The sequence below is a fragment of the Tachyglossus aculeatus genome, chromosome 18, assembly GCF_015852505.1.
Source record: "Tachyglossus aculeatus isolate mTacAcu1 chromosome 18, mTacAcu1.pri, whole genome shotgun sequence".
In the NCBI taxonomy this organism is placed as follows: Eukaryota; Metazoa; Chordata; class Mammalia; order Monotremata; family Tachyglossidae; genus Tachyglossus; species Tachyglossus aculeatus.
This window is the reverse complement of record NC_052083.1, coordinates 17,044,865-17,070,087: the sequence shown is the minus strand read 5'-3', so window position 1 is coordinate 17,070,087 and position 25,223 is coordinate 17,044,865. Positions and strand designations below refer to the sequence as shown.

The 25,223-nt window shown below is 42.9% G+C and overlaps 1 protein-coding gene across 4 annotated transcripts in view; it reads left to right on the top strand.

Moving 5' to 3' along the window:
* UPP1 (uridine phosphorylase 1) overlaps positions 1–24,391 on the top strand; it is a 43,044-nt gene extending 18,653 nt beyond the window's left edge. For 3 of the 4 annotated variants that reach the window (XM_038760276.1, XM_038760274.1, XM_038760277.1), the window contains exons 2-8: positions 5,958–6,030; positions 14,793–14,910; positions 16,433–16,591; positions 17,020–17,134; positions 19,348–19,557; positions 19,636–19,782; positions 23,173–24,391. In XM_038760276.1, coding sequence (XP_038616204.1) covers positions 5,978–6,030; positions 14,793–14,910; positions 16,433–16,591; positions 17,020–17,134; positions 19,348–19,557; positions 19,636–19,782; positions 23,173–23,312 — 942 coding nt within the window. In that variant the 5' untranslated portion in view covers positions 5,958–5,977 and the 3' untranslated portion in view covers positions 23,313–24,391. Of the gene's footprint in view, positions 1–5,556; positions 5,631–5,957; positions 6,031–14,792; positions 14,911–16,432; positions 16,592–17,019; positions 17,135–19,347; positions 19,558–19,635; positions 19,783–23,172 lie in introns of those variants that run through there. The other variant, XM_038760275.1, reaches the window with a different exon arrangement.
* The last annotated feature ends 832 nt before the right edge of the window (positions 24,392–25,223 follow it).

Genomic DNA, 25,223 nt, shown 5'->3' with positions numbered 1-25,223 from the left:
TGAGCCTCTTCCCCTCGTCCCCCTCTCCATCCCTTCCCCACAGTACCTGTATATATGTTTGTACAGATTTATTACTCTATTTATTTAACTTGTATACATCTATTCTATTTATTTTATTTTGTTAGTATGTTTGGCTTTGTTCTCCATCTCCCCCTTTTAGACTGTGAGCCCACTGTTGGGTACGGACTGTCTCTAGATGTTGCCACTCTGTACTTCCCAAGCGCTTAGTACAGTGCTCTGCACACAGTAAGCGCTCAATAAATACAATTGATGATGATGATGATGATGATGATTTATTTGATTTTGTTAGTATGTTTAGTTTTGTTCTCCATCTCCCCGTTTTACACTGTGATCCCACTGTGGGGTAGGGACTGTCTCGAGATGTTGCCAATCTGTACTTCCCGAGCGCTTAGTACAGTGCTCTGCACATAGTAAGCGCTCAATAAATACGATTGATGATGATGATGATGATTTATTTTATTCTGTTAGTATGTTTGGTTTTGTTCTCCGTCTCCCCCTTTTAGACTGTGAGCCCACTGTTGGGTAGGGACTGTCTCTATATGTTGCCAATTTCTACTTCCCAAGCGCTTAGTACAGTGCTCTGCACATAGTAAGCGCTCAGTAAATACGATTGATGATGATGATGATGATGATTTATTTTATTTTGTTAGTATGTTTGGTTTTGTTCTCCGTCTCCCCCTTTTAGACTGTGAGCCCACTGTTGGGTAGGGACTGTCTCTATTTTAGACTGTTGGGTAGGGACTGTCTCTAGATGTTGCCAATTTGTGCTTCCCAAGCGCTTAGTACAGTGCTGTGCACATAGTAAGCGCTCAATAAATACGATTGATGATGATGATGATATTACATATATATTACATATTACATATTGTAATTACATATTAGAGCTCACCTCCTCCAGGAGGCCTTCCCAGACTGAGCCCCTTCCTTCCTCTCCCCCTCGCCCCCCTCTCCATCCCCCCCATCTTACCTCCTTCCCTTCCCCACAGCACCTGTATATATGTATATATGGTTGTACATATTTATTACTCTATTTATTTATTTATTTATTTGACTTGTACATATCTATCCTATTTATTTTATTTTGTTAGTATGTTTGGTTTGGTTCTCCGTCTCCCCCTTTTAGACTGTGAGCCCACTGTTGGGTAGGGACTGTCTCTAGATGTTGCCAATTTGTACTTCCCAAGCGCTTAGTCCAGTGCTCTGCACATAGTAAGCGCTCAATAAATACGATTGATGATGATGATGATATTGTTTGTACATATTTATTACTCCATTTATTTGACTTGTACCTATCTATTCTATTTATTTTATTTTATGAGTACGTTTGGTTTTGTTCTCTGTCTCCCCCTTCTAGACTGTGAGCCCACTGTTGGGTAGGGACCGTCTCTAGATGTTGCCAATTTGTACTTCCCAAGCGCTTAGTACGGTGCTCTGCACATAGTAAGCGCTCAATAAATACGATCGATGATGAGGAATAAATACGATTGATCGATTGATTGATTGACGGGCCCCCACACTTCACCACCGCCGGGACACGGGAACCCGGATCCGAAACAGTACCACTGAAAAGAATAACCATCATCATCATACCATTTGTTACTCTATTTATTTATTGTATTCGTACACATTTATTCTATTTTTTATTCTGTTAATACGTTTTGGTTTGTTGTCTGTCTCCCCCTTCTAGACTGTGAGCCCACTGTTGGGTAGGGACCGTCTCTAGATGTTGCCCACTTGGACTTCCCAAGCGCTTAGTACAGTGCTCCGCACACGGTAGGCGCTCAATAAATAGGATCGAATGAATCAATGAATTTGTTAAGAATAATGACATTTGTCAAACACTTACTATGCGCCAACCACTGTTCTAAGCGCCGGGGGAGATACTGGGTGATCAGATTGTCCCACGGGGGACTCACAGTCTTCATCCCCATTTTACAGATGAGGGAACTGAGGCCCAGAGAATCAATCAATCAATCGTATTTATTGAGCGCTTACTGTGTGCAGAGCACTGTACTAAGCGCTTGGGAAGTACAAGTTGGCAACATATAGAGACAGTCCCTGTTAAGCGCTTGCTATGTGCCAACCACTGTTCTAAGCTCTGGGGGAGATAACGGGGTCATCAGATTGTCCCATGGGGGGCTCACAGTCTTCATCCCCATTTTACAGATGAGGGAACTGAGGCCCAGAGAATCAATCAATCAATCAATCGTATTTATTGAGCGCTTACTGTGTGCAGAGCACTGTACTAAGCGCTTGGGAAGTACAAGTTGGCAACATATAGAGACAGTCCCTGTTAAGCGCTTACTATGTGCCAACCACTGTTCTAAGCTCTGGGGGAGATACAGGGTCATCAGATTGTCCCACGGGGGGCTCACAGTCTTCAGCCCCATTTTACAGATGAGGGAACTGAGGCTTGTTAAGCGCTTACTATGTGCCAACCGCTGTTCTAAGCGCTGGGAGGGTTACAGGGTGATCAGATTGTCCCACGGAGGGCTTACAGACTAAATGCCCATTTTACAGACGAGGGAACTGAGGCTTGTTAAGCGCTTACTATGTGCCGAGCACTGTCCTAAGCGCTTAGGACAGTGCTCGGCACATAGTAAGCGCTCAATAAATACGATTGATGATGATGGAAGGGGGGGATCCAAGGTGATCAGGTTATCCCACGCGGGGCTCACAGCCTTCACCCCCCTTTTACAGATGAGGTGACTGAGGCTCAGAGAAACGAGGTGACTTGCCCGTGGCCATACAGCTGACAGGCGGCGGGGTCGGGATTCGAACCCACGACCTCCGACTCCCAAACCCGGGCTCTTTCCTCGGAGCCACGCCATGGATGGGATGCTGGGATTGAAAGCCCGGTGTGGGCAGGGATCGTCCCGCTTTATTGCTGAATTGTACTTTCCCCCCATCTTACCTCCTTCCCCTCCCCACAGCACCTGTATATATGTTTGTACATATTTATTATTCTATTTATTTATTTATTTATTTATCTATTTATTTATTTATTTATTAATTTATTTATTTATCTTGTACATATCTATTCTATTTATTTGATTTTGTTGGTATGTTTGGTCTTGTTCTCTGTCTCCCCCTTCTAGACTGTGAGCCCGCTGTTGTCTATGTGTTGCCGACTTGGACTTCCCAAGCGCTTAGTACAGTGCTCTGCACACAGTGAGCGCTCAATAAATACAATTGATTGATTGATTGATTTCCAACCGCTCAGTACAGCGCCCTGCAGGGCAGACAAGCTCACCTCCTCCAGGAGGCCTGCCCAGGCTGAACCCCCTCTCTCCTCTGCTCCCCTTCCCCTCCCCATCGCCCCCCCCCCATTCATTCATTCAATCGTATTTATTGAGCGCTTACTGTGTGCAGAGCACTGTACTAAGCGCTTGGGAAGTACACATTGGCAACATATAGAGACGGTCCCTGCCCAACAACGGGCTCACAGTCTTTAAGGCGCATCTGTATATTTGTACAGATTTGATTATTCCTTTTATTTCATTAATGATGTGTATAGATCTACAATTCTATTTATTTTGTTGTGATTGATGCCTGTCCACTTGTTTGGTTTTGTCGTCCGTCTCCCCCCTTCTAGACGGGAAGCCCGTTGTTGGGTGGGGATTGTCTCTATCTGCTACCGAATTGTACTTTCCAAGCGCTTAGTACAGTGCTCTGCACTCAGTAAGCGCTCAATCAATACGATGGAATGAATGAATGAAGCAAGCGCTCAATCAATATCCATCTATTATTCTATTTATTTTATTAATGATGTGTGTACATGTATTTATTACTCTATTTTATTTGTACATATTTATTCTATTTATTTTATTTTGTTTTTATGTTTTGTTTTGTTCTCTATCTCCCCCTTCTAGACTGTGAGCCTGCTGTTGGGTAGGGACCGTCTCTATATGGTGCCAACTTGGACTTCCCAAGCGCTTAGTACGTAAGCGCTCAATAAATACGATCGAATGAAATAAGATTGAATAGTAAGCACTTAACAAATACCATTATTATTATTATTATTGTCTGCTCTGTGACCTCGGGCAAGTCCCCCTCCCCGCCCCACAGCACTTTTGTATATAGGTATTTTATTTGTACATATTTATTCTATTTATTTTGTTAATATGTTTTGTTCTTTGTCTCCCCCTTCTAGACTGTGAGCCCACTGTTGGGTAGGGACCGTCTCTATATGGTGCCAACTTGTACTTCCCAAGCGCTTAGTACAGTGCTCTGCACACAGTAAGCGCTCAATAAGTACGATTGAATGAATGAATGAATGAATATGATTGAATGAATGAAACAAGCGCTCAATCAATATGATTGAATGAATGTCTATATTGCCGTCTGTCTCTCCTTGTCTCACAGCATTCATTCATTCAATCGTATTGATTGAGCGCTTGCTTCTTTCATTCATTCATTCAATCGTATTTATTGAGCGCCTACTGTGTGCAGAGCACCGTACTAAGCGCTTGGGAAGAACAGGTTGGCGACATATAGAGATGTCCCCTACCCAACAACGGGCTCACAGTCTAGAAGGGGGAGACACAACAAAACAAAGCATGTGGACAGGTGTCAGGTCATCAGAATAAATAGAAATAAAGCTAGATGCACATCGTTAACAAAATAAATAGAATAGTAAATACGTACAAGTAAAATAAAGTAATAAATCTGTACAAACATATACAAGTGATGTGGGGAGGGGAAGGAGGTAGGGCTGGGGGGATGGGGAGGAGGAGAGGAGCGCTTATTGTGTGCAAAGCACTGTACTAAGCGGCAAGGGGCAGAGCTGGAATTAGAACCCAGGTCCTGCGGACTCACAGGTCCCATGCTCTTTCCACTTGTCAGCTGTGTGACCTTGGGCAAGTCACTTAATTTCTTTGGGCCTCAGTGACCTCATCTGGCAAATTGGGATGAAGACTGTGAGCCCCACGTGGGCCAACCTGATTGCCTTGTGTCTCCCCCAGCGCTTAGAACAGTGCTTGGCACATAGTAAGCGCTTAATAAATACCGACGTTATTATTATTATTTCAACTAGGCCACACTCCTTCTCTGGTTCTGGTGTTTAATTCTGGCTGAATAACATATAGGGAGACTGTTTAAAAATCAACAATATTCCTTTCTTACTGTTGACTGTTGCCGATGCTTCCATTTGCCACCGTCCGGTAAGCACCTTACATACCCCATGCATCTTTGAGTGAATCAGTCAATCAATCAATCGTATTTATTGAGCACTTACTGTGTGCAGAGCACTGTACTAAGGAATTGTGGATTTGGGGAACCCCTGGGCAAGAGTGGGAAAAGGCAGGGACCAAAAGAAGGCGATTTCCCTTCTTTGTTCCTTTTTCCTCCCACTCCTCCCTGCCTCCACCCACATCCCCTTACAGATGAGGTAACTGAGGCTCAGGGAAATGAAGTGACTTGCCCAAGGCCATACAGCTGACAACTGGTGGTTTTTCCTCCCACTTCTCCCTGCCTCCACCCACCTCCCCTCCGTCACTTTTGACTCGAAGAGGAGGAGGTCACCTAGCAGTTTTTAGGGTCGCTTGGAGACGGGGCCAGAGTTGCCGGAGCGGAGAAACCCAAACCTGGTTTGCTTTTATTCCCGAAAAGTAGGTTGCCTGCAGAGGGTTTAAGAGATCACAGTGACAAATGGGAAGTTTTAACAAATTGATGAATATGGTAAATTTGTTGTGGGCTTATTTATACAGTTTCATTTGTTAAGTTCTGAGCCCTCCCATTAAAAAAACTTTCAAAATAGGTGTCGCAGATCTGAAATCAGATTAAGTCTTCTGGATGTGAAATATCTTGTTGGCTATTTTCCTTACTGCACAAAATGACTACTTGCATTTTATCACTCCTAGAGTTCTTGAAAGATCACGACTTGGCTTCCGTATTCGTCTCATAATAATTCAGTTAATTTTCATTGCTTCTTACAGGTCCAACTTCAGTCTAAAGAATGACTTCCAGAGGTACAAGAATGAAGGAATCTGATAACGAGCAGTCTTCAAAGTAAGAATTCAAACACTTTGCTGATTAAAATTTAAGCACTATTTTTGATTTCTTTTTTTTTTCTTTTTTTATGAAGTATGGTCCTTTTAGGCTTGATTTATTGGTGGTCTTGCACAGAACCCTGACAGGGTATTTGGGACTATGCATGGCTTTTGCTGAATTGTACTTTCCAAGCGCTTAGAACAGGGCTCTGTGCACAGTAAGTGCTCAAAAAATACAAATGAATGAATGCACAAATGAACATGTACATATTGGCTTCTGAATTAATCTCATTAATCAGTGAATCTCTTTAATGAATAAATAGAAACGATTTGAACCGTAAAAGCCATTCGGTTAAAAGTTAGGTTGACCGATTAGGATGGGGTTTTACTCTTTGGTAACATTGTCTTAAACGTTTAATTGAGAAAACAAAACTTAGCTCGTTGTGAAACCGAAACTTGCATGTTCTCAAACTGGCCTCTTGTCAACCTTTGTCCCCATCACCCTAGTTCACATTTAGTAACACTGCTTCCTGTGTCCTTCCTCAATTTTGAATCTTTTTCTCTGTAGTCACTCCAGTCTTCTTAATCTTGTACCTCATGACTTCTCGGTTCCCGTGTTTTTGAAGTGGCAACCCAGGGGACTGAACAGAAGCCTGAAAAAAACCAACTCCTTTTCCTAATCCCAGCCTTCCCCCTGACTCACCGCAGAAGCCACTTAATTTGTGTGTATCTACTTCCTCGTCTGTACAATGGGGATTTGGATTCTGACCTCCCTAGCCGACGTTGTCGGGATACGCTGATTAAAAGCAGGGAAAAATAGCTTTGAAGAATAAGGATAGGCCCAGGGGGAAATCAGATTTGTTTCCTTATCAAGTCCAACAACACCAGAAGCAGAGAGAACCACTGAACTTTAAACAGTTGCAGAGTTCAAAGCAAACCCGAGGAAACCCTTTCTGTCATGCATCCTAGCGTGGGATTCATAATCGTGGAATGTCGTTTAGGCCAGAAATACCAGTAAGTTCAAGAAGGACAGCCAAAAAACCATGTGTAAAATCCGCGGACCATCTCTGACAGTGAGAGATGCCCGAGAAGACAACCTTTATGTAGTTCCCATGGTCAGACTCAAGGCACTGGCCTGGGTTGACCCCGGACGTGACTGAATGTACCATTCCTTGTGTTCTAATAGAGTCCTGAATATAATGCACATTTAACCATAAACACATATCTCGTTGTATAGAATTTAATGTCGCAGTCGTGTTCCACCATCCCCCTCGGCGACTCTGCTCTTGCCTTCCCTGCACACTTCCCTGGGGGCTTCCTGGACCGCCTGTCCAGTTAATCAATCAATCAATCAATCAATCAGTCATATTTATTGAGCGCTTACTGTGTGCAGAGCACTGTACACAGTTAGCTTCGGCTTCAGAGAAAGTGAGGGAGGCTGGAAAGAAGTGACCTGTACAGCGCAATACCTCCCTTCTCTGCCTTCCGGCCAGCACTTTGACCACTCTGAAAGCTAAGCCGCCGGTCGATATTTCTGAATGAGGCTGTGACCATCTAAAAATTAATTTCACGAGGAAAGATTATTCAGCAGGGTGGGGCGTATGTAATCTCTGAATCATAGTTTTGGCCACTTAACTTCCTTTATGGGTTCAGGCCCCGGGATCCAAACATTTTTGAGGTGATTGTACCCGGCCTCTGTACCTTGTCTCTTACCAACCGATAGACTCTCCCAGCTGGGAGGAACCTTGTCTGGTACTGCCCTCTGCTACCAGGAAGGTGAAAAATGGTTTTCCCAGGACACATAGACGTCCACTTTTTTTCCTGAAAATTCCTTCCGTAAAAAAGCCTGAAAGCACCAGCTGAGTACCACGAGGGATGTAGATCCCTATAGGATAAATGGGAATGTAAGGGGGAATTACCATGCTGCTCTCAGACCTCAATGGACATTATTTCCAGATCTTCACCTGCAAATAAAGTAAGTTAGGCTTTAAATAGTGTCTGTAATCCCGCTCGTTTGCTTCAAATATCTAGGCTGGCCCTAGCCCTTCCTATTCATTTTGGGTATTTGAGAGTTTCCTTTAGTCACATAGTATCGGGACCGTGTTTTGAATGAATTGAGTATCTGCTGAACTGCGTCTTATCCATGTTGATTATAATAAGTGAAGAGTCAGTGAGTTAAAACCTGGCGATAGAACTGGATGCCCATGTTCCTTTGGAGGGTAAACAGATCTATTCAGTTGTAGCCGTACAAATTTCTGTGTTTCTCTCAATCAAACAGTGGGATTTATTGAGTGCTTACTCTTTGTAGAGCTCTGAAGTAAGCACCTGGGCAAACATGATAGTTCAGACACAATCCCTGCCTTTGAGGAGCTTACCAAAGAAACATTAAAATTAATTACAGTTAGGGGAAGCAACAGCGATATGTACATAAGTGTGGTGTTAGAAGGTACAAATAGTGCATGGGTAATGTCTACCAACTTTGTACTATTGTATTCTCCCAAGCACTTAGTACAGTGCTCTGCAGACAGTAAGTGCTCAATAAATACCGCCGATTAATCTAAACAGTTTTAGTGGCCTTCTGTTTTGTAGACCAGTGTTTCTTGGCTTGGCAATTTATTCTCAAACTCTGTATATTTCTACAGTCTCCTGTGGGGAAAGAGGAACTCCAATTTAATTACAAATTACTGCCCCCCCCCAGCCAGTTCGTCACATTTTTGGCTGTTTTGAGCTCTTCTAGAACTTTCTTTCCAAGGACCTTAAATTGTATCATCAGTTCTCAGAACTGGCCTAGCAGGTCAGGTAGATGATGAGGAGGAGGAGGAGGAGGAAGAGGGAAAAGTCTATCCAAGTGGGGTAAAGATGATCCGGCAGGTCTAGCTCAGGCCAGAATTCCAGGGAAGGTTTTGCTTTGAGCCCAGGTCAAATCCAGTCAACTGATTTCTAGGGAGGGTGAACCACAGAAAAGCAGGGAGTTGATGGAATTAGATTATCGTTAATAGCAGGAGGAGCGTTTTAGAAGGACTTTGAAGATGGGGAGGTAAAGGATTTGGTAGATTTCAGGGTGGAGGATGTTTGGATCTGGGCAAAGCCTTGAGATGAGAGTCAGGAATAGGAGAAGGTAGGAGATGAGAGAGACGAGGAGGAGGAGGAGAAAGGGAGAAAGGAGATAGCTGAGGTTCAGTTAGAAGGTTAGCTTGTGGAGGAGCAAAGCCCTGGAAAGGGTTGGAGAAGAGTGGTGAGCAGTGTGGCCCAGTGGAAAGAGCCCGGGTTTGGGAGTCAGAGGTCATGGGGTCTAATCCCGATCCACCACTTGTAAGCTGTGTGACTTTAGGCAAGTTACTTAACTTCTCTGGGCCTCAGTTACCTCATCTGTAAAATGGGGATGAAGACTGTGAGCCCCACGTGGGGCACCTGATTGGCTTGTATTTATTCCCCTCAGCGCTTAGAACAGTGCTTGGCACATCGTAAGCACTTAAAAAATGCCATTATTATTATTATTATTAAGAGGGGGACAGCTGATGGAGACTTGGATATAATGAGTAGGAGTTTTTGTGTTATACACTAAGAAACAACTGTTGAAGATTTTCATGAGGGGAGTAATGGGTTACAAATAGTCAAATAGTGTTTTGAAAAAGGTGATACATTTATTTGTAATGTAAGAGAGGCTGGACAGGGGAGAGGTCTGAGTTTGGTACACCGGAAAGGAGGCCGTTTTAGGTAAGCCAGTTGGGAGGGGTGGAAGTCTTGAAGTTGTCATCAAGGCGAAAAAGAATGGGTGGATCTGCGAAACTGAGACAAAGAAATGATAGGATTCAGAACCACTGAGGCAGGGAGACAAATGATAGTGGAGTCAAAGATGAGACCAGGATTGTGGGACTCTGGATTTCCATTATCTCTATCACCTGTTTTCATGAACAAGGCTTACAAGAGTTACCCTCAGTTTCCATTCATACTTTCATCCTCGATATTCCATACATTGCCCATCTGCAGGTGGGAAGGGCCAGGTCCTGGAAATTATCTCCAAGTAATAATAATAATAATAATAATATTTGTTTAGTGATGTTGATGGCATTTGTCAATCGATCGCTTGTATTCACTGAGCGCTTACTGTGAGAAAAGAGTGATGGGAATGATAGGAAAAGCAAAAGGTTTAGGAAAAAAATAAGGCGTTTTCTCTGAACATTTTGGGTTGCCATCATCATCCCCTCCTCTCAGAATCGCCCCTGAAGTGTTTCTAGTACTGTACCAGTCTCCACTACGGGAGGGAGAGTCAAGCAGAGACCTACCCATTCCATTCCTAGCTTGGGCAGTGACTAGCGAGTGGAAGGCAATCTGCGACAATTCAAAACTCCCCTGTGCTCGGCAGCAGCAGCGTGGGAGAGTGCCGAGGCTGGAGACTCAAGTTTACCACACGGAAGGAGGCCATGGTAAACCGCTTTGATATTTTTACCAAGATCTATGGTTTCACTACCGGAGCGATTACAGATGGAGGTGAGGCATTCCTGGAGAGATGTGTCCACGGCGTCATTATGGGGCGGACATGACTGGACAGCATGAGACGACAACACCAGCTTACCAGGTGGAGATATTCCTAAAGCAAAATAAAAGATGAGAAAGCAGGAGAGAGGACAGGGCTGGTACTGTAGACTTGGCAGTCTAGCGTGTGGAACGAAAAGGGTAGGGGGACTCACCACCAGACTTTATATATTAAAACCCACATCCTTTGATCTTCCATTTTACTGACCCATATTGTCCATATTGCCCTTTGGCCACTTGGAAGGTTGATATTAGATGCTCCTGGATTTCCATTATCTCTATCACCTTGTACATATCTATTCTATTTATTTTATTTTGTTAGTATCTTTGGTTTTGTTCTCTGTCTCCCCCTTTTAGACTGTGAGCCCACTGTTGGGTAGGGACTGTCTCTATATGTTGCCAATTTGTACTTCCCAAGCGCTTAGTACAGTGCTCTGCACACAGTAAGCGCTCAATAAATACGATTGATGATGATGATGATGATGATCACCTGTTTTCATGAACAAGGCTTACAAGAGTTACCCTCAATTTTCATTCATACTTTCACCCTCGATATTCCATACATTGCCCATCTGCAGGTGGGAAGGGCCAGGTCCTGGAAATTATCTCCAAGTAATAATAAGAATAATATTTGTTTAGTGCTTACTTTGTGCCATGCTCCGTACCAAGCGCTGCGGGAGATATAAACAAATCAGATTGGACCTAGTTCCTGTCCAACGTAGGGCTCAAAGTCTTAATCCCCATTTTACAGATGAAGTAAATGAGGCACAGAGAAGGAAGTGACTTGTCCAAAGTCACACAGCAGACAAGTGGCAAAGCAGGGATTCGAACCCGGGTCCTTCTGACTTCCAGGCCTGTGCTCTAACCACTAGGCCAAGCTGCTTCTTTGTGCCTAAGAAAACATGTCTGTCAGGAGATATGTTCGTGCCTCAGAAAAGCTGAAGTGTATTTTAATTCCAGGGTTTGTCATTGTGAAAGTATGTGATAATTCATCGCACCACCTTGGTCAAATGAAGGAAGAATGTTTTCTGCCAATTCGTTTTCTTTCTCCTGATGAAGCAACCATTTCCTTGCTTATTCTTGTACAATTGACTGAATTGTTTGCTTTCTCCCACCCCTTTTGCGCATGCCCGTTTCTCCGGCCTCGACGTCTCTCTTCTCTTTCCTTCAAGTGAGAAGCTTTCTCTCAAACAGCCCCCCTGGCAGTTGTCAACCCAGCCTTTTGATCCTTTACTGCTGAGTTCATTTTTTTTTTAAACTCCTTAAACATAGCGTTTTCAAGCTTTTTCCAGTTGATTTTGGGCTTCAGCCCAAGGTGTACCCAACCTGGCAAAATTAGCCCTGCCCTGCCTTGCCCTAGTCAAAACGTACCTGTCTCCAAGCAGTTAGAGAGTTGGTCCCTCTAAGATTAAGAACCTGTAAAGGGGCTTCTGGGGCATGTAAACAGAGACAACTGTGTGTAAGAGTAATGAAATATGTATTCTGGCGCCTTGGCTCTCCAGGTGACCTTTTCCTCACCATCTCTTTTCCCAACTGACCGTCCTTCTCTCCTCAGACCTCTTTCTCTCTCCCATCCCACCCCAGGAGCTGGAACAAGATGCAAATACATCTTTCTCTCTCTCTAGGAGGGCAGGAGGTTGTTTTTTTTAACCACCATCCTGCCCGGAAGCCAGACAGGGTGGTGGGGGGACGAAAGGAGAAGCTGTCAGAGTCTCTTATCAGACGGTAGGGAGGATGAACAGCGGGTGAAGGGATTCTCCCTGAGTCCTTGTCCAGGTCTGATCCTCCCCTGGCCTTCCGGGCAGGGCGCTGAGTGTCCCTTGGTTTTTCCTCATGATACAGAGCTGGGACTACCTGGATCTACTCAAGGGACACTTTCCCTGGATGAAGCCCCTGGCAGACAGCTTTGACCCCCTCAGACTCCCTACCCAGCTAGTCATACTTGATTTAATTCCAGCACAAACACAGCGAGACAGCCAACAAGCGGAAAGCTGTTGCCGCATCTCTCATGCACAACAAAAAAGTGGTTGCCAAATATATGCATAGATATGTCTGTGTGTGTGTGTGTGTGTGTGTGTGTGTGTGTGTGTGCGCGTACACCCACAACCGCTTTCTATTTTATATATATATATCCATGCTACCCCTTTTTCTGAAGCAATTCCACTGGATAGTGTTTTGAATTTGGGGCATGACATTTCTGCTGAAATTTGTTAATCATGTTTCCCTAGAAGACAGTAATATACACATTGAATGAATGAATGAATGAATAAAATATACAGTGCAAATATTATCTATAATTTTGTAATTGGTTCAGGTATGATTCTATGTATATATATATATATATATGCATGTATATATAATGACATTCTCTGTCTCCCCCTTCTAGACTGTGAGCCCACTGTTGGGTAGGGACTGTCTCTATATGTTGCCAACTTGTACTTCCCAAGTGCTTAGTACAGTGCTCTGCACACAGTAAGCGCTCAATAAATATTATTTATTTATTTATTTATTTTACTTGTACATTTCTATCCTATTTATTTTATTTTGTTGGTATGTTTGGTTCTGTTCTCTGTCTCCCCCTTTTAGACTGTGAGCCCACTGTTGGGTAGGGACTGTCGCTATGTGTTGCCAATTTGTACTTCCCAAGCGCTTAGTACAGTGCTCTGCACATAGTAAGCGCTCAATAAATACGATTGATTGATTGATTGATTGATGATTGATTGATTGATTGATAATATACGCCTATAAATACATTCATAGATTTTATGTTGAATGATTAATTTTTACTCTCTCTTTCTACTGTGTCCCAGAGTCCACCTCTGTTCCGCCTGGATGAGAAATTTCTAAATCACCTTCTAGTCCTAGGACCAAAGAATAAAAATCCCTCAAAATAGTGACATTTTGAAGTATTCCCTAGGGCCCCTCAACCTCTCTGCCCTTCTCACTCCACGTACCATTTCTCAAATGAAAAAAAAAAGTCCCTCATTCAAAAGCATTTTCGTAAATTTAGAACCACAATTAGAGACATTAGACTTTTCGAGGGGAAGAAATATCATTCCTCTCAAATTACCCCCTCAGATCCCCTAGAGAAAGTCAGGAAAAATGTATTGCTTTGAAAGACAACAGACCTCTTTAGCTGTGGAGCAGAATTAGCTACCCTGATTCTGGGAGGACCTCACCTGTGATATTTTATAAGGTGGGTTAAGGAAATCGGAAACATGAAATACTCTCACCTAAAAAGGTACCAGAAAGGGCCACATTAGACTGTTCACATGATTACTGTTTTAATGAAAGAGCAAAATTAACTGCACTGCCATTAAAACGTTATCCCTAGCCACAATTTACAGTTAAAAAAATCAATAAAAGCCTTGCAAAACTACGTCTCTATTGAAATTCTGATGCACTAACTAGTTCAGGCAGATAGATTGAGGTTTCGCTCTCCCTTTGGATAACTCCTTTAGCCTCGATTCATTCATTCAGTCGTATTTATTGAGCGATTACTGTGTGCTTAGCACTATTTCAAGCACTTAGGCGAGCACAATATCACAATAAACAGACACATTCCCTGCCTACAATGAGCTTTCCAGACTGAGCTGTTGTGTAGCATTTGTGTTCCTTCCAATCAAGTGGAAGGCATTGCGTACAGGCCACTAGCTCAATTCGTCAAATCATGCTCCATTGGCTTTTAGTCCTCTTTCTGACCTCCTCTTTGCCTCAGCTCTTACTCAGTCAGCCATCTATATCATGACTTAGTACAGTGCTCTACGGTAATCACACGGTAATCGCTCAATAAATCCGATCGAATGAATGAATTAATGACATCAGAGCCGCTTTAGAGTTAGATTTAGTCTCCTGGGTGTGTTCTATGGAATACTAGGAATCTAGAAGGCCGGACTTTTATCTGTCAAAATAAAAACATTTTGAAAAAAAGTCTTTACTAAATATAAAATATGTTAATAGAGATAAATAGAAATATTTGTATAAAAATAAATCCCGATCCCAATTCCCTCCAAGTCATTCATTCATACAGTACTCCGCACACAGTAAGCGCTCAATAAATATGATTAAATGAATGAATGAATCGTATTTATGGAGTGCTGTATAGAGTTCATAGATTTATGAGATAGAATGGTTCATTCATAAACATATATGGTTGTATCATAAACCAGATAGTTTCTTGGTTCTAGAAGATAGATTTTTACTATGTATTCAACAACTAAAATAGAACATTTTATCTTACAACAGAGACCACTTGGTTCGCATTTCAAACCCTTTTGTTTCAAGAATGAAAGAAGACATCCTGTACCACTTAAATCTTGGGACTGGAACTCATGATTTCCCAGCTATGTTTGGAGACGTAAAGGTAAAAATGTTCATTTTGTTCTGGAAATAGAATTCACTGTTGTCTAGAAACGTAATCCATAATCACACAAGACCTGCCTCCTCCAGAGAGAGAGGATGTGTAGACTGCTTTCTTTGGGGAAATGACTTTTCACGATCTTTTGGCATATTCTTTGAGCAGGCGCCTCGGGGGTAATCCCCAAACGCCGACTCCTTGAGTTCACAGCTGGCCAGCCTCTCTCTTCCCACCATGACCGGTCAGCGTCCCTCTCTCAAAATCGATCTAGTCTCGATGCTTCTTTAGCCCCGGTTTCTGTTTTATTTGACTCACTGCAGTTTCCACCCAGAACAATGTGTCCTTCGAGCTTTGCAATGTAGCAGCATTCTGCCTCCTTGCTTGATTACAAAAGCCAAGCATCTGCCCAAGAGACATGACCAATTAAAGGTATTTATTGAACAATTACTGCATGCAGAGCACCGTGCTAAGTGCTCGGGAGAGAATGATACAAAAGAACTGGTAGATATGTTCCCTCCACAATGAACTTACGTGATGCAGCCCACTGTTGGGTAGGGACTGTCTCTATATGTTGCCAATTTGTACTTCCCAAGTGCTTAGTACAGTGCTCTGCACATAGTAAGCGCTCAATAAATACGATTGATGATGATGATGATGATGCAGCCTCTTAGTCAATCACAGGGCAGGTAGTGATCTAGATTACAGAATTTACTCTGGGTTAATTTTAGCCCTTCAGCAACCCCAGGTGAACCTACATTCTGCAGTCCCGAGCTATAGAAAAGCGTAAAGAACAGAACTAGTCACGCCAGGCCTTCCGCTCTCTGACTCCTCCCTGCCGCCCGCCCCCGAATCGAGCCGGTGGAGGGGTTTTGGTTCCAGGGCCCTATAATGGCTCAGCCCCAGCCCAGGAAAGGGTGGATAAAAGAGCTGAACTGTGGACGCTGCCATCCAGTCCCCGAAACCTGGGCTCACAAATGCCGGCTTCTCTCGCGCAGCTTTTAGAACCAGAAAGTTGAATGCAAACATGTGCTCACTTGCTCCAGGCCAGTTGTAGAAGTGCTAAGGGATCTCCTCAGTTGGCCCACTCTTAATACTAGCTCCAAGTGATTGACCGCTACTTTAAAGATGGCCCCTTAAAGCCAGCGTAAATGCCATTATTATTATTATTATTTATCTAAACACCCCCACACACCTACACACGCATATGTCAGATACACCTGTTTCACTTCATGTTTCCTTCATTGTCTTTAATTCAGACTTATTTACATTTCCTTTCCAACGTGAAACATTCTGTGATGATGTAACCATTTTTGTGGAAAATGGTTTTTTTTTTCCTGCAACTGCTATGTTGATTGAGTTGTCTAGGAAGGCAGAGAGATCACCATATTTATATGTGTTTCAAAGAGACGTGATGATCTTTATGTGCTTTGTGTTTCTGAGGTATTTGATACGTTGTCCAACAACCGCACGTGTTTGGTGAGGGATTATTATGATTCCCTGGATATTTGCTGAATTTTCCCCATTTTAGTTTGTATGTGTAGGAGGAAGCCCTTCTCGGATGAAAGCTTTTATTTCCTATATGGCTGAAGATTTAGGACTCGGACAACCCGGCATGGAGTATCCCAATATTTGTGCAGGAACTGACCGTTATGCAATGTACAAAATAGGACCTGTGTTATCTATCAGTGTAAGTACAGACTTAACATCAGGAAATAAAATACATATTTGGAAAAATCTACCTGCAAAGTTTCTTTGTTACTTGACCTCTTTAATCGCATTGTTTTAAACTGTAATTTTATCCAAGAGTATCATGTACGTACGAATCCAATCTTAAAACTTTTAATGATTCAAAGTAGAAGTGTCCTAATTTTTTTGGATTGGGTGATTAAGTGCTTGAGTGGAGCTTTTATTAAATGTGCTGAATTTCAGTGGACCAGCGATAAGAATTACAAGGGCCAAAAGAAAGAAAAAATTAAAACCTTTGCTTGGAAAGGAATTAGAGCAAGGAATATTAGATTTGAAAAAAAAAATTGTCCAGTTTTAGTCACTCGTGTTTAAATAAAATGAGATTCATAACACTTTGTTTGGATTTTAATTTCTTTTTTGGTTTTTCAGCACGGTATGGGCGTTCCTTCTATCGCAATCCTGTTGCACGAACTCATTAAATTATTGTATCACGCCAAGTGCTCTAATGTCACCATATTTCGCATCGGCACCTCTGGTGGCATAGGTACGTTCCCTAAAGCTCTTCTCTAAGTGACTGAATCTAAAACTTGGCCCTGTGGGTAGGTGGTGATTGTGGTTGGAATCAACATGATTAAATCCATTAATTTTTTTCCCATGTCTGACAATCTCTTTTATTTTTGCCTCAAACTATTGCCTAATGACTCAGATATAGAGGCAAACGGCACTTGTAATTTGAAATAGAGAGAAAAATGTTTGAATTCCTGAAAGTTCTGCATTGGAGAAGTGGTTTTTAAAATCCCCTCTAGACTGTAAGCTCTTTCTGTCTACCAGCTCTGTTTTATTGTAGTCTCCCATGTGCAAGTTCGGTGCTTGACACGCAGTAAGAGCTCAATAAATCCCCTTGATTGACTGCTTGATTAAAATGCAGTGGTTTTTATCGTCCTCTAGGCTGTAAGCTCTTTGTGGGCAGTGAATGTATCTGTTCATTGTTGTATCAACTCTCCCAAGCGCTTAGTACAGTGTGCTGCACGCAGTGAGCGCTCAATAAATCTGACTGAATGAAATGAATACTTACGAGTAATGAATGTGTGACTTTGGGCAAGACACTTAACTTCTCTGTGCCTCAGTTCCCTCATCTGTAAATTGGGGATTAAGACTGTGAGCCCCCCGTGGGACACCCTGATCACCTTGTAACCTCCCCAGTACTTAGAACAGTGCTTTGCACATAGTAAGCGCTTAATAAATGCCATTATTATTATTATTATTATTATTATTATTATAGGTTGTCTAGTATCCTTCCAATGACTTATTTTGAGAGAGACAAAGAAATAAATTAGATAGGTATCTCCTTTCCAATTGTCTCCCCAGCCAGCTAAGACTGGGAGCCCCATGTAAGACAGGGACTGGGCCCAACCTAATTGTTATATCTACTCCAGTGCATAATTCTGTACTTAGCAGACAGAAAATGCTGCACAAATATCGCGGTAATTATTATTACAGAGCCTCCTGTCAGGAAGGATGGACGAGCCATGGTCTCAAGGCTCGAAGCTAGAGAAGCAGTATGGCTTAGTGGAAAGAGCATGTCTTGGGAGACAGAGGACGTGGGTTCTAATCCCAGCTCTCTGCCACTTGTCTGCTGTGTGATCTTGGGCAACTCACTTGACTTCTCTGTGCCTCAGTTACCTCACCTGTAAAATGGGGATTAAGACTGTAAACTGTGTAAAATGGGGATTAAGACTGTGAGCCTCACGTGGGAAAACCTGATTACCTTGTAACTACCCCAGCGCTTAGAACAGTGCTTGGCAGTTAGTAAGCATTGAACAAATACAATAATAATAATAATAATTTAATAATTCAGGATTGAGCATCAGCACAGATGGATTGATTACAGGACTAGAGGTTTGCAGGGTGCTACTGACATGCACTCTTCTCCCTGCCGTTCCTGTTTTCATTCATTCATTCAATCAATCAATCAATCATATTTATTGAGTGCTCACTGTATGCAGAGCGCTGTACTAAGTGGACAAGGCTGCATCATATTCCAAAGTGCTTGTGCCATTTTGGCCAGTGGTAGCCAAGTTTAGCATTGCATCCCAAGCCTTCTGATTCCAGAGCAGTGCTTTCTCTATCCACTGGATCGGTAGAAGGCCATTTATTGTTATTTGTTCATTCATTCATTCATTCAGTCGTATTTATTGAGCACTTACTGTGTGCAGAGCACTGTACTAAGCGCTTGGGAATTACAAGTTGGCAACCTATAGAGACGGTCCCTACCCAACAACGGGCTCACAGTCTAAAAGGGGGAGACAGGCAGCAAAACAAACATGTGGACAGGTGTCAAGTCATCAGAATAAATAGAAGTAGCGCTAGATGCACATCATTAACAAAATAAATAGAATAGTAAATCTAACAGGTTTGCAAAGGCCAATTCCAGATAATTCCTATTATTAATTATCTTGCTCTTTCCTCATCATCATTGGTATTTATCGAGCACTTATCTGCAGAGCACTGTACTAAGCCCTTGGGAGAGTACAGTATGATACAATACTTTTCTTGCCTACAGCAAATTACTCCAAAACCCCCTTAGCTTGAGATAATGAACAAAAAAATAGAGAGGCCAGGGTCTATTTCTTAACCTGAATTATTCAGATGATTTTACCCCATATATGGGATTCTTTCTGCTTTGTCTAACAACCACTATTTGCTTTACCCACAAATACGGATACTGTTCTAAGATCTGTTTTTTTCGTTCCTTAGGACTGGAGCCAGGCACTGTGGTGATAACTAGAAAAGCGGTAGACGCCTGCTTCAAACCTGAATTTGAACAGATTATTTTGGGGAAACGGGTGGTGCGCAACACGGATCTCGATGAAAAACTGGCCGAGGAATTGACAAAATGTGCTCGGGAGATGAACGAATTCAACACCATCATCGGCAATACAATGTGCACTTTAGACTTCTATGAAGGTAAGATTTGTTCATTCATAGGAAAGATAGGAAGGAAAGGGCATATAAACCAAGAGTTCACTTGACTTTGTTTTGTAGGTCAAGCGCGGCTTGATGGTGCTTTCTGCTCCTACACGGAGGGGGATAAACAGAAGTATTTAAAGGCAGCTTACGATGCTGGAGTCAGAAATATTGAGATGGAATCGTCAGTCTTCGCTGCCATGTGTAGCGCTTGTGGTGTCCAAGGTATGCCTTAATTCGTTTTCATTGAACATTGGCTTTGGAGAGGGCATAACTCCCGCCGTTTCCCCATTCTGCCCTTGAAAGGGTCCCAGCAATCCCTATCCGGAGACAGAAGGGAGAAAACCCCTTTCAGACCCTCCTCTTCAACCAGCTGAATCCTGGCCTCAATGGGAGAATCGCATCTTTGGTGTTGATGACGTCTGCGTGGCTGCCAGTAGTGCAGATTTATTTAGCCAGTTTAAAAGTGGGCAACTTGAAGAATATCCAGTCAACGTGGCCTCGTTGTAAAATCGATTAGCCTTAGCGTCAGGAGATCGGTTTCTAATCACACGTCTGCCAGTGGTTGGTTGTGTGACTTCGGGCAAGTCACTTAACCTTTCTGAGCTTCACCTTCCTCCTCTATAAAATGGGGATGAGATACTTGCTCTCCATCCCTCATAGATTTTGAGCCCTGGGAGGGACAGAGTTAGTGTCCAATCTGATTGTCTGTATCCTCGTACTTAACACACTGCTTTGGCTCCTAGGAGCCTTTTAAATACTTAAAAAATTATGTCCATCCAACCTGTGTCCCTAAGCATGTTCAGAAGGCACAAACATGAATATGCAGAAACTAGGAGTGAGAAAATAGGCAATAATAGTAATAATTGTGGTATTTATTAAGCTCTTACAATGTGCCAGGCACTCTACTTTGCGCTGGGGTAATTGGGCTGTACACAGTCCCTGTCCCACAAAGGACTCACAGTCTTAACCCCCATTATCCAGATGAGGTAACCGAGGCCCGGAGAATAATAATAATAATTATTATGATATTTGTTAAGCACTTACTATTTACAAAGCAGTGCTCTAAGCACTGGGGTAGATACAAAGTAATCAGGTTGTCCCACCTGAGGCTCACAGTCTTAATCCCCATATTACAGATGAGGTAACTGAGGCACAGAGAAGTTAAGTGGCTTGCCCAAAGTCACACGGCAGACAAGTGACGGAGCCAGGATTAGAACCCACATTCTCTGACTCCCAAGCCTGTGCTCTTTTCATTAAGTCACACTGCTTCTCTATAAGTAATAGATTTGGTTATTTGGTAATTTGGTTATTTGGTAAATAATCAAATGGATATTAGGTCTAAGGTGGCTGATGGGATGAGCTGGAAGGTTAAGGGAGGTAAATCAGGGGCATTTTAGGAGGACAGTGAAAAAGAAGAGGGATGTGTCTGGCAGAGTTGGAGAGGGAGGGTGTTCTAGAAGGGGGATAGGGGTAAGCAGTGTTTCAAAATAACTTTGTGAGAAGATTTTTCAATCAGAATATCCAGATCTGATCAGAATATGCAGGTGATAAAAACACATCTCCAGGGCCAAACCGACATCTGCGGGAATCGATGTGTGCAGAAAAACCTAATGATTTCCATAGTCCCCAGGCCAGAGCCCAAGTCAGGAGCCTAGACATTAGCGGATTTTATTGACAGTGGCTTTTTCAGCAAGCATTGATCCTTGTGCCCACGTTGTAGTTCTGGGAAGTCCAGAGATAACTAAGTTCCCCACCAAATTGACAGTGTGCTGTGAGAGAGGTAACATGGACTAGTGGATAGAGCGCGGGCCTGAGGGCCAGACGGACCTGGGTTCTAATCCCGGCTCTGTCACTTATCTGCTGTGTGGCCTTGGGGAAGTCACTTCGCTTCTCTAGGCCTTAGTTACCGCTTCTGTAAAATGGGGATTAAGACTGTGAGCCCCGTTTGTATCTACCCCACTGCTTAGAACAGTGCCTAGCAAAGGGTAAGCACTCAACAAATGCCATTAAAAAAAAAGAATTACAGGGAGAGCTGTCTATTGCCAAGAGTGGACGGCGGTGAAGCAGACTTTGTAGGCCAAGCAGTAAGCAGGTGCTGAATGTGATGCCACAGAAGGAGAGATGCCTTAATGTGGGGAAGGAAATCCCTCGGCTCTCGACTGTACGGATGAATCCGTGAGGCTGATTGTCACTGAGAGAAGATCTCTCTAACTGGAAAATATAATTGTGCTCCTTTTCTGGTTCCCTGCCATTCAGGATGAGCGTTATTCAGATACAAAGCTAAGAGGACAAAGGTATACCCTCCCAGCCACAGTTCATGCACGTGAGTTATGGCGGTGGTCAAGGGCTGTGCTGAGTCACGAACCCTCTGTCGCCCAGCTCCCTGTGAGAGAGTTGGAGAGGAGAACGGGGGCAGCCCGTGGTCATACAACAGGAAAAAACATTGTGAGTCCTCAACAAAAGCAGTAGCAGACACCGCTTGGCCATAAGCCATTGTCGAGTGCAGTATTTTCAGTGAGTTAGTAAGGACCGGGAAGGGTGGTTCATTTTTTTCCCCCCAACCTCGGGGAAAAGTGGACCACTCAGTGAATACTGTTGAATGAATGAAGAGCAACATCACCAAAACACTGAAAACAAAACAGAGAGCACCATCAGCAAAGATGAATGCCCACGCTCTGTACACAGTAAGCACTCAGTAAATCAGTCAATCAATCAATCGTATATATTGAGCGCTTACTGTGTGCAGAGAACTGTACTAAGCGCTTGGGAAGTACAAGTTGTCAACATATAGAGACACCACTGATTGATTAATGAACAATTGGCCCTCCCACAAATCATACAAACTGGAGCCCAGAAATATAAGAGCAGCAAATGGGGCACAGATAATAAAAACAATGATCTGTTGAGCTTTTACAATGGGCTAAGGACTGTACTACGTGCTGGGGTAGATACAGAAGAATCAGATTGGACTCAATCTCTGTCCCCCATGGGGCTTCCAGTCTAAGGAGGAGGAACAACGGGTACTGAATCCTATTTTTACAGATGAGGAGACTGAGGCGTAGAGAAGTTAAGGGACTTGCCCAGATCACCTCGCAGGCTAGTGACAGAGTCAGAATTGGAACTCAGGTCCTCTGTCTCCCAGGCACATGCTCTTTTTAATAGATCACCAGATGGTCTTCCCAGATGTCTCTCCTACTTTGGCTTTAGTTTTTTTCCAACTCTGTAGACTTGAATGTTTTGGGAGGAACCGGAACTGGAAAATGGAGAAGCAGCGTGATGTTCTACTGGATCAAGTACGGGCCTGGGAGTTGGAAGGATATGGGTTCTAATGCCGGCTCCGCCGCTTGTCCGTTGGGTGACTTTGGGCAAGTCACCTCACTTCTCTGTTCCTCAGTTACCAAATCTGTAAAATGGGGATTGAAACTGTGAGCCCCATGTGGGACAGGGACTGTGTCCATCCTGATTTGCTTGTATCCACCCCAGCGCTTAGTACAGTCCGTGGCACACAAATACAATCATTCTAATCTGTTTAATGTATTATACTCTGTTTGCACACTCGGTTTCTGAATTCTGGGTCTGATGCACTCTTGTATTTTTCACTCCTTCCTGTAGCCGCCGTGGTGTGTGTCACCCTTCTCGATCGGCTCGTGGGAGATCAGATCGCCAGTTCCCATGAGGTGCTGGTGGAGTATCAACAGAGACCACAGAAGCTAGTGGGTTATTACATTAAGAAGTGCCTCGGGAAAATCTGAGCACCTTGTGGTTTTTTAAAACAACGAATTCTAAGCAGAGTTGCTGTAGTTCTCAGCAATTAAAACAATGGATGCCGTTCTTTTTGTTTGTTGAACTTGGTAAGAATTTTAAGGACTCAGGTGAGGTAAGCGTCGTGGTCCACCCATTAAATCCGAAGCTCTTGATTATTATTATTATTTTTTAACCTGGTAGCTTTATGAACTGCTTTCCTTGAACACTATTGCACTGGATTCATTAACCGTCTCAACAGTAATCGAAGCTACCTCTTTAAGAATCTCAATATCAGCCCATGTCTGTCCAGCCTCTCTCTCATTTCTCCAGAAAGACTAACAGGTTGCTCTGGCCAAGATTCAGCTGCACATCCATCTTACCTTTGGTTTCTAAGTGAGAGCTAACTGATGGTTTAAAAAATTTACTCTACGCTTTGAAATGAGCATAATGCGGGCACCAAAATCAGTTATCCATGTAAATGTCGGGATGCTAAAACCTTTGGGTTTACAAGTGTTTTCCATGGTTTTTGTTAATGGATTACGTCTGACTTAGGCAGACTCTTCCAGGAGTTAAGAATTCCTCAGGGGTCAATTAGTCATTTAGAGACCATTTAAGTAAATTACTCCTTTGGACACAACATAATCTCTGAGAATTGTCCATTCTTTGCAAAGTGCCTAAAATACTCCCAAGAGTGACCCAAGGTGAGGCACTTAAAATGTCGACAGGCTGAAGGTTGCCTTCATTATTGAGGAATTACAAGGTTCTACCAGATTTATATTTTTAAAGATAAATTATTTTACTCTTGTTTGTAATAAATATTCTGCTACTCATGATTAGATTATTGGGTTACTTAGAGTAACGCTATGAAATAAAGGAGATGAAGGGATATTTACTCCCATATTTTAAGCCAGAAAGCACTTTTAGCTTTTTTTTTTTTAATGCGGTGTATGACCAGAAGGAAAAATACTGCGGTTCATTGCATTCATTTAAAATGATAAAAGATACACTTGTATGTTGCACAGCAGAAAGCATTCATCATAGATGGCATTATATGAAAATATTTGTTTATTAAAACATAATTTATGAATTCCAGTGGATTCACGAATGTTTATTTACAGAAGTCTCTGTGTGTCACTTCAGGTTTTCTAGGGCTTCCTAGAGGCTACTCAGTCATCATCATCAACATCATCAAACATTAATTATGAGCAGAACACTGTACTAAGCACTTTTGGAGAGTCCAAGCTAGTTAAAAATGAATCAATGGTATTTATTTAGCATTTTGTGCAGAACACTATACTAAGCACTAGGGAGAGTATAATACCTCAGATTTGGCAGACACATTCCCTGCTCACAAAGATTAAAAAAAAACCCGATCCCTTCAGTTAAGGAGCTCACCATCTAGCAGGAAGCAAGAGAAGCAATGTGGCTTAGCGGATACAGCACAGGCTTTGGAATCAGAAGGACCCGCGTTCTAATCCTGGCTCAGCCACCTGCCTGCTGTGTGACCTTGGGCAAGTCACTTAACTTCTTTGTGCCTCAATTACATCATCCGTAAAATGGGCATTTAGAGTGTGAGCCCCATGTGGGACAGGGACTGTGTCTAGCCTGATTAACTTGTACCTACCACAGCACTAAGAACAGTGCTTAGCACATAGTAAGCACTTAACAAGTACCATTATTATTATTAGCAGGAAAGACACACATGGAAATTACAAATGGGAGAGTCATGGGTATTAAGGGCTAAGAGGGCTATGAAAGTTAAGTGTTCAGCTGATGTAGAAGGATCAAGACGGTAGAAGGGGGATAGAAAGTGGGATAATCCAGAATTTCATGTGGAAGGCCTAGAGAAAATGTGATCTCAGGCTTCGAAGATGGGAAAATCTGTGGTCTGGGATGAAGGAGGAGGGAGTTCCAGAGAC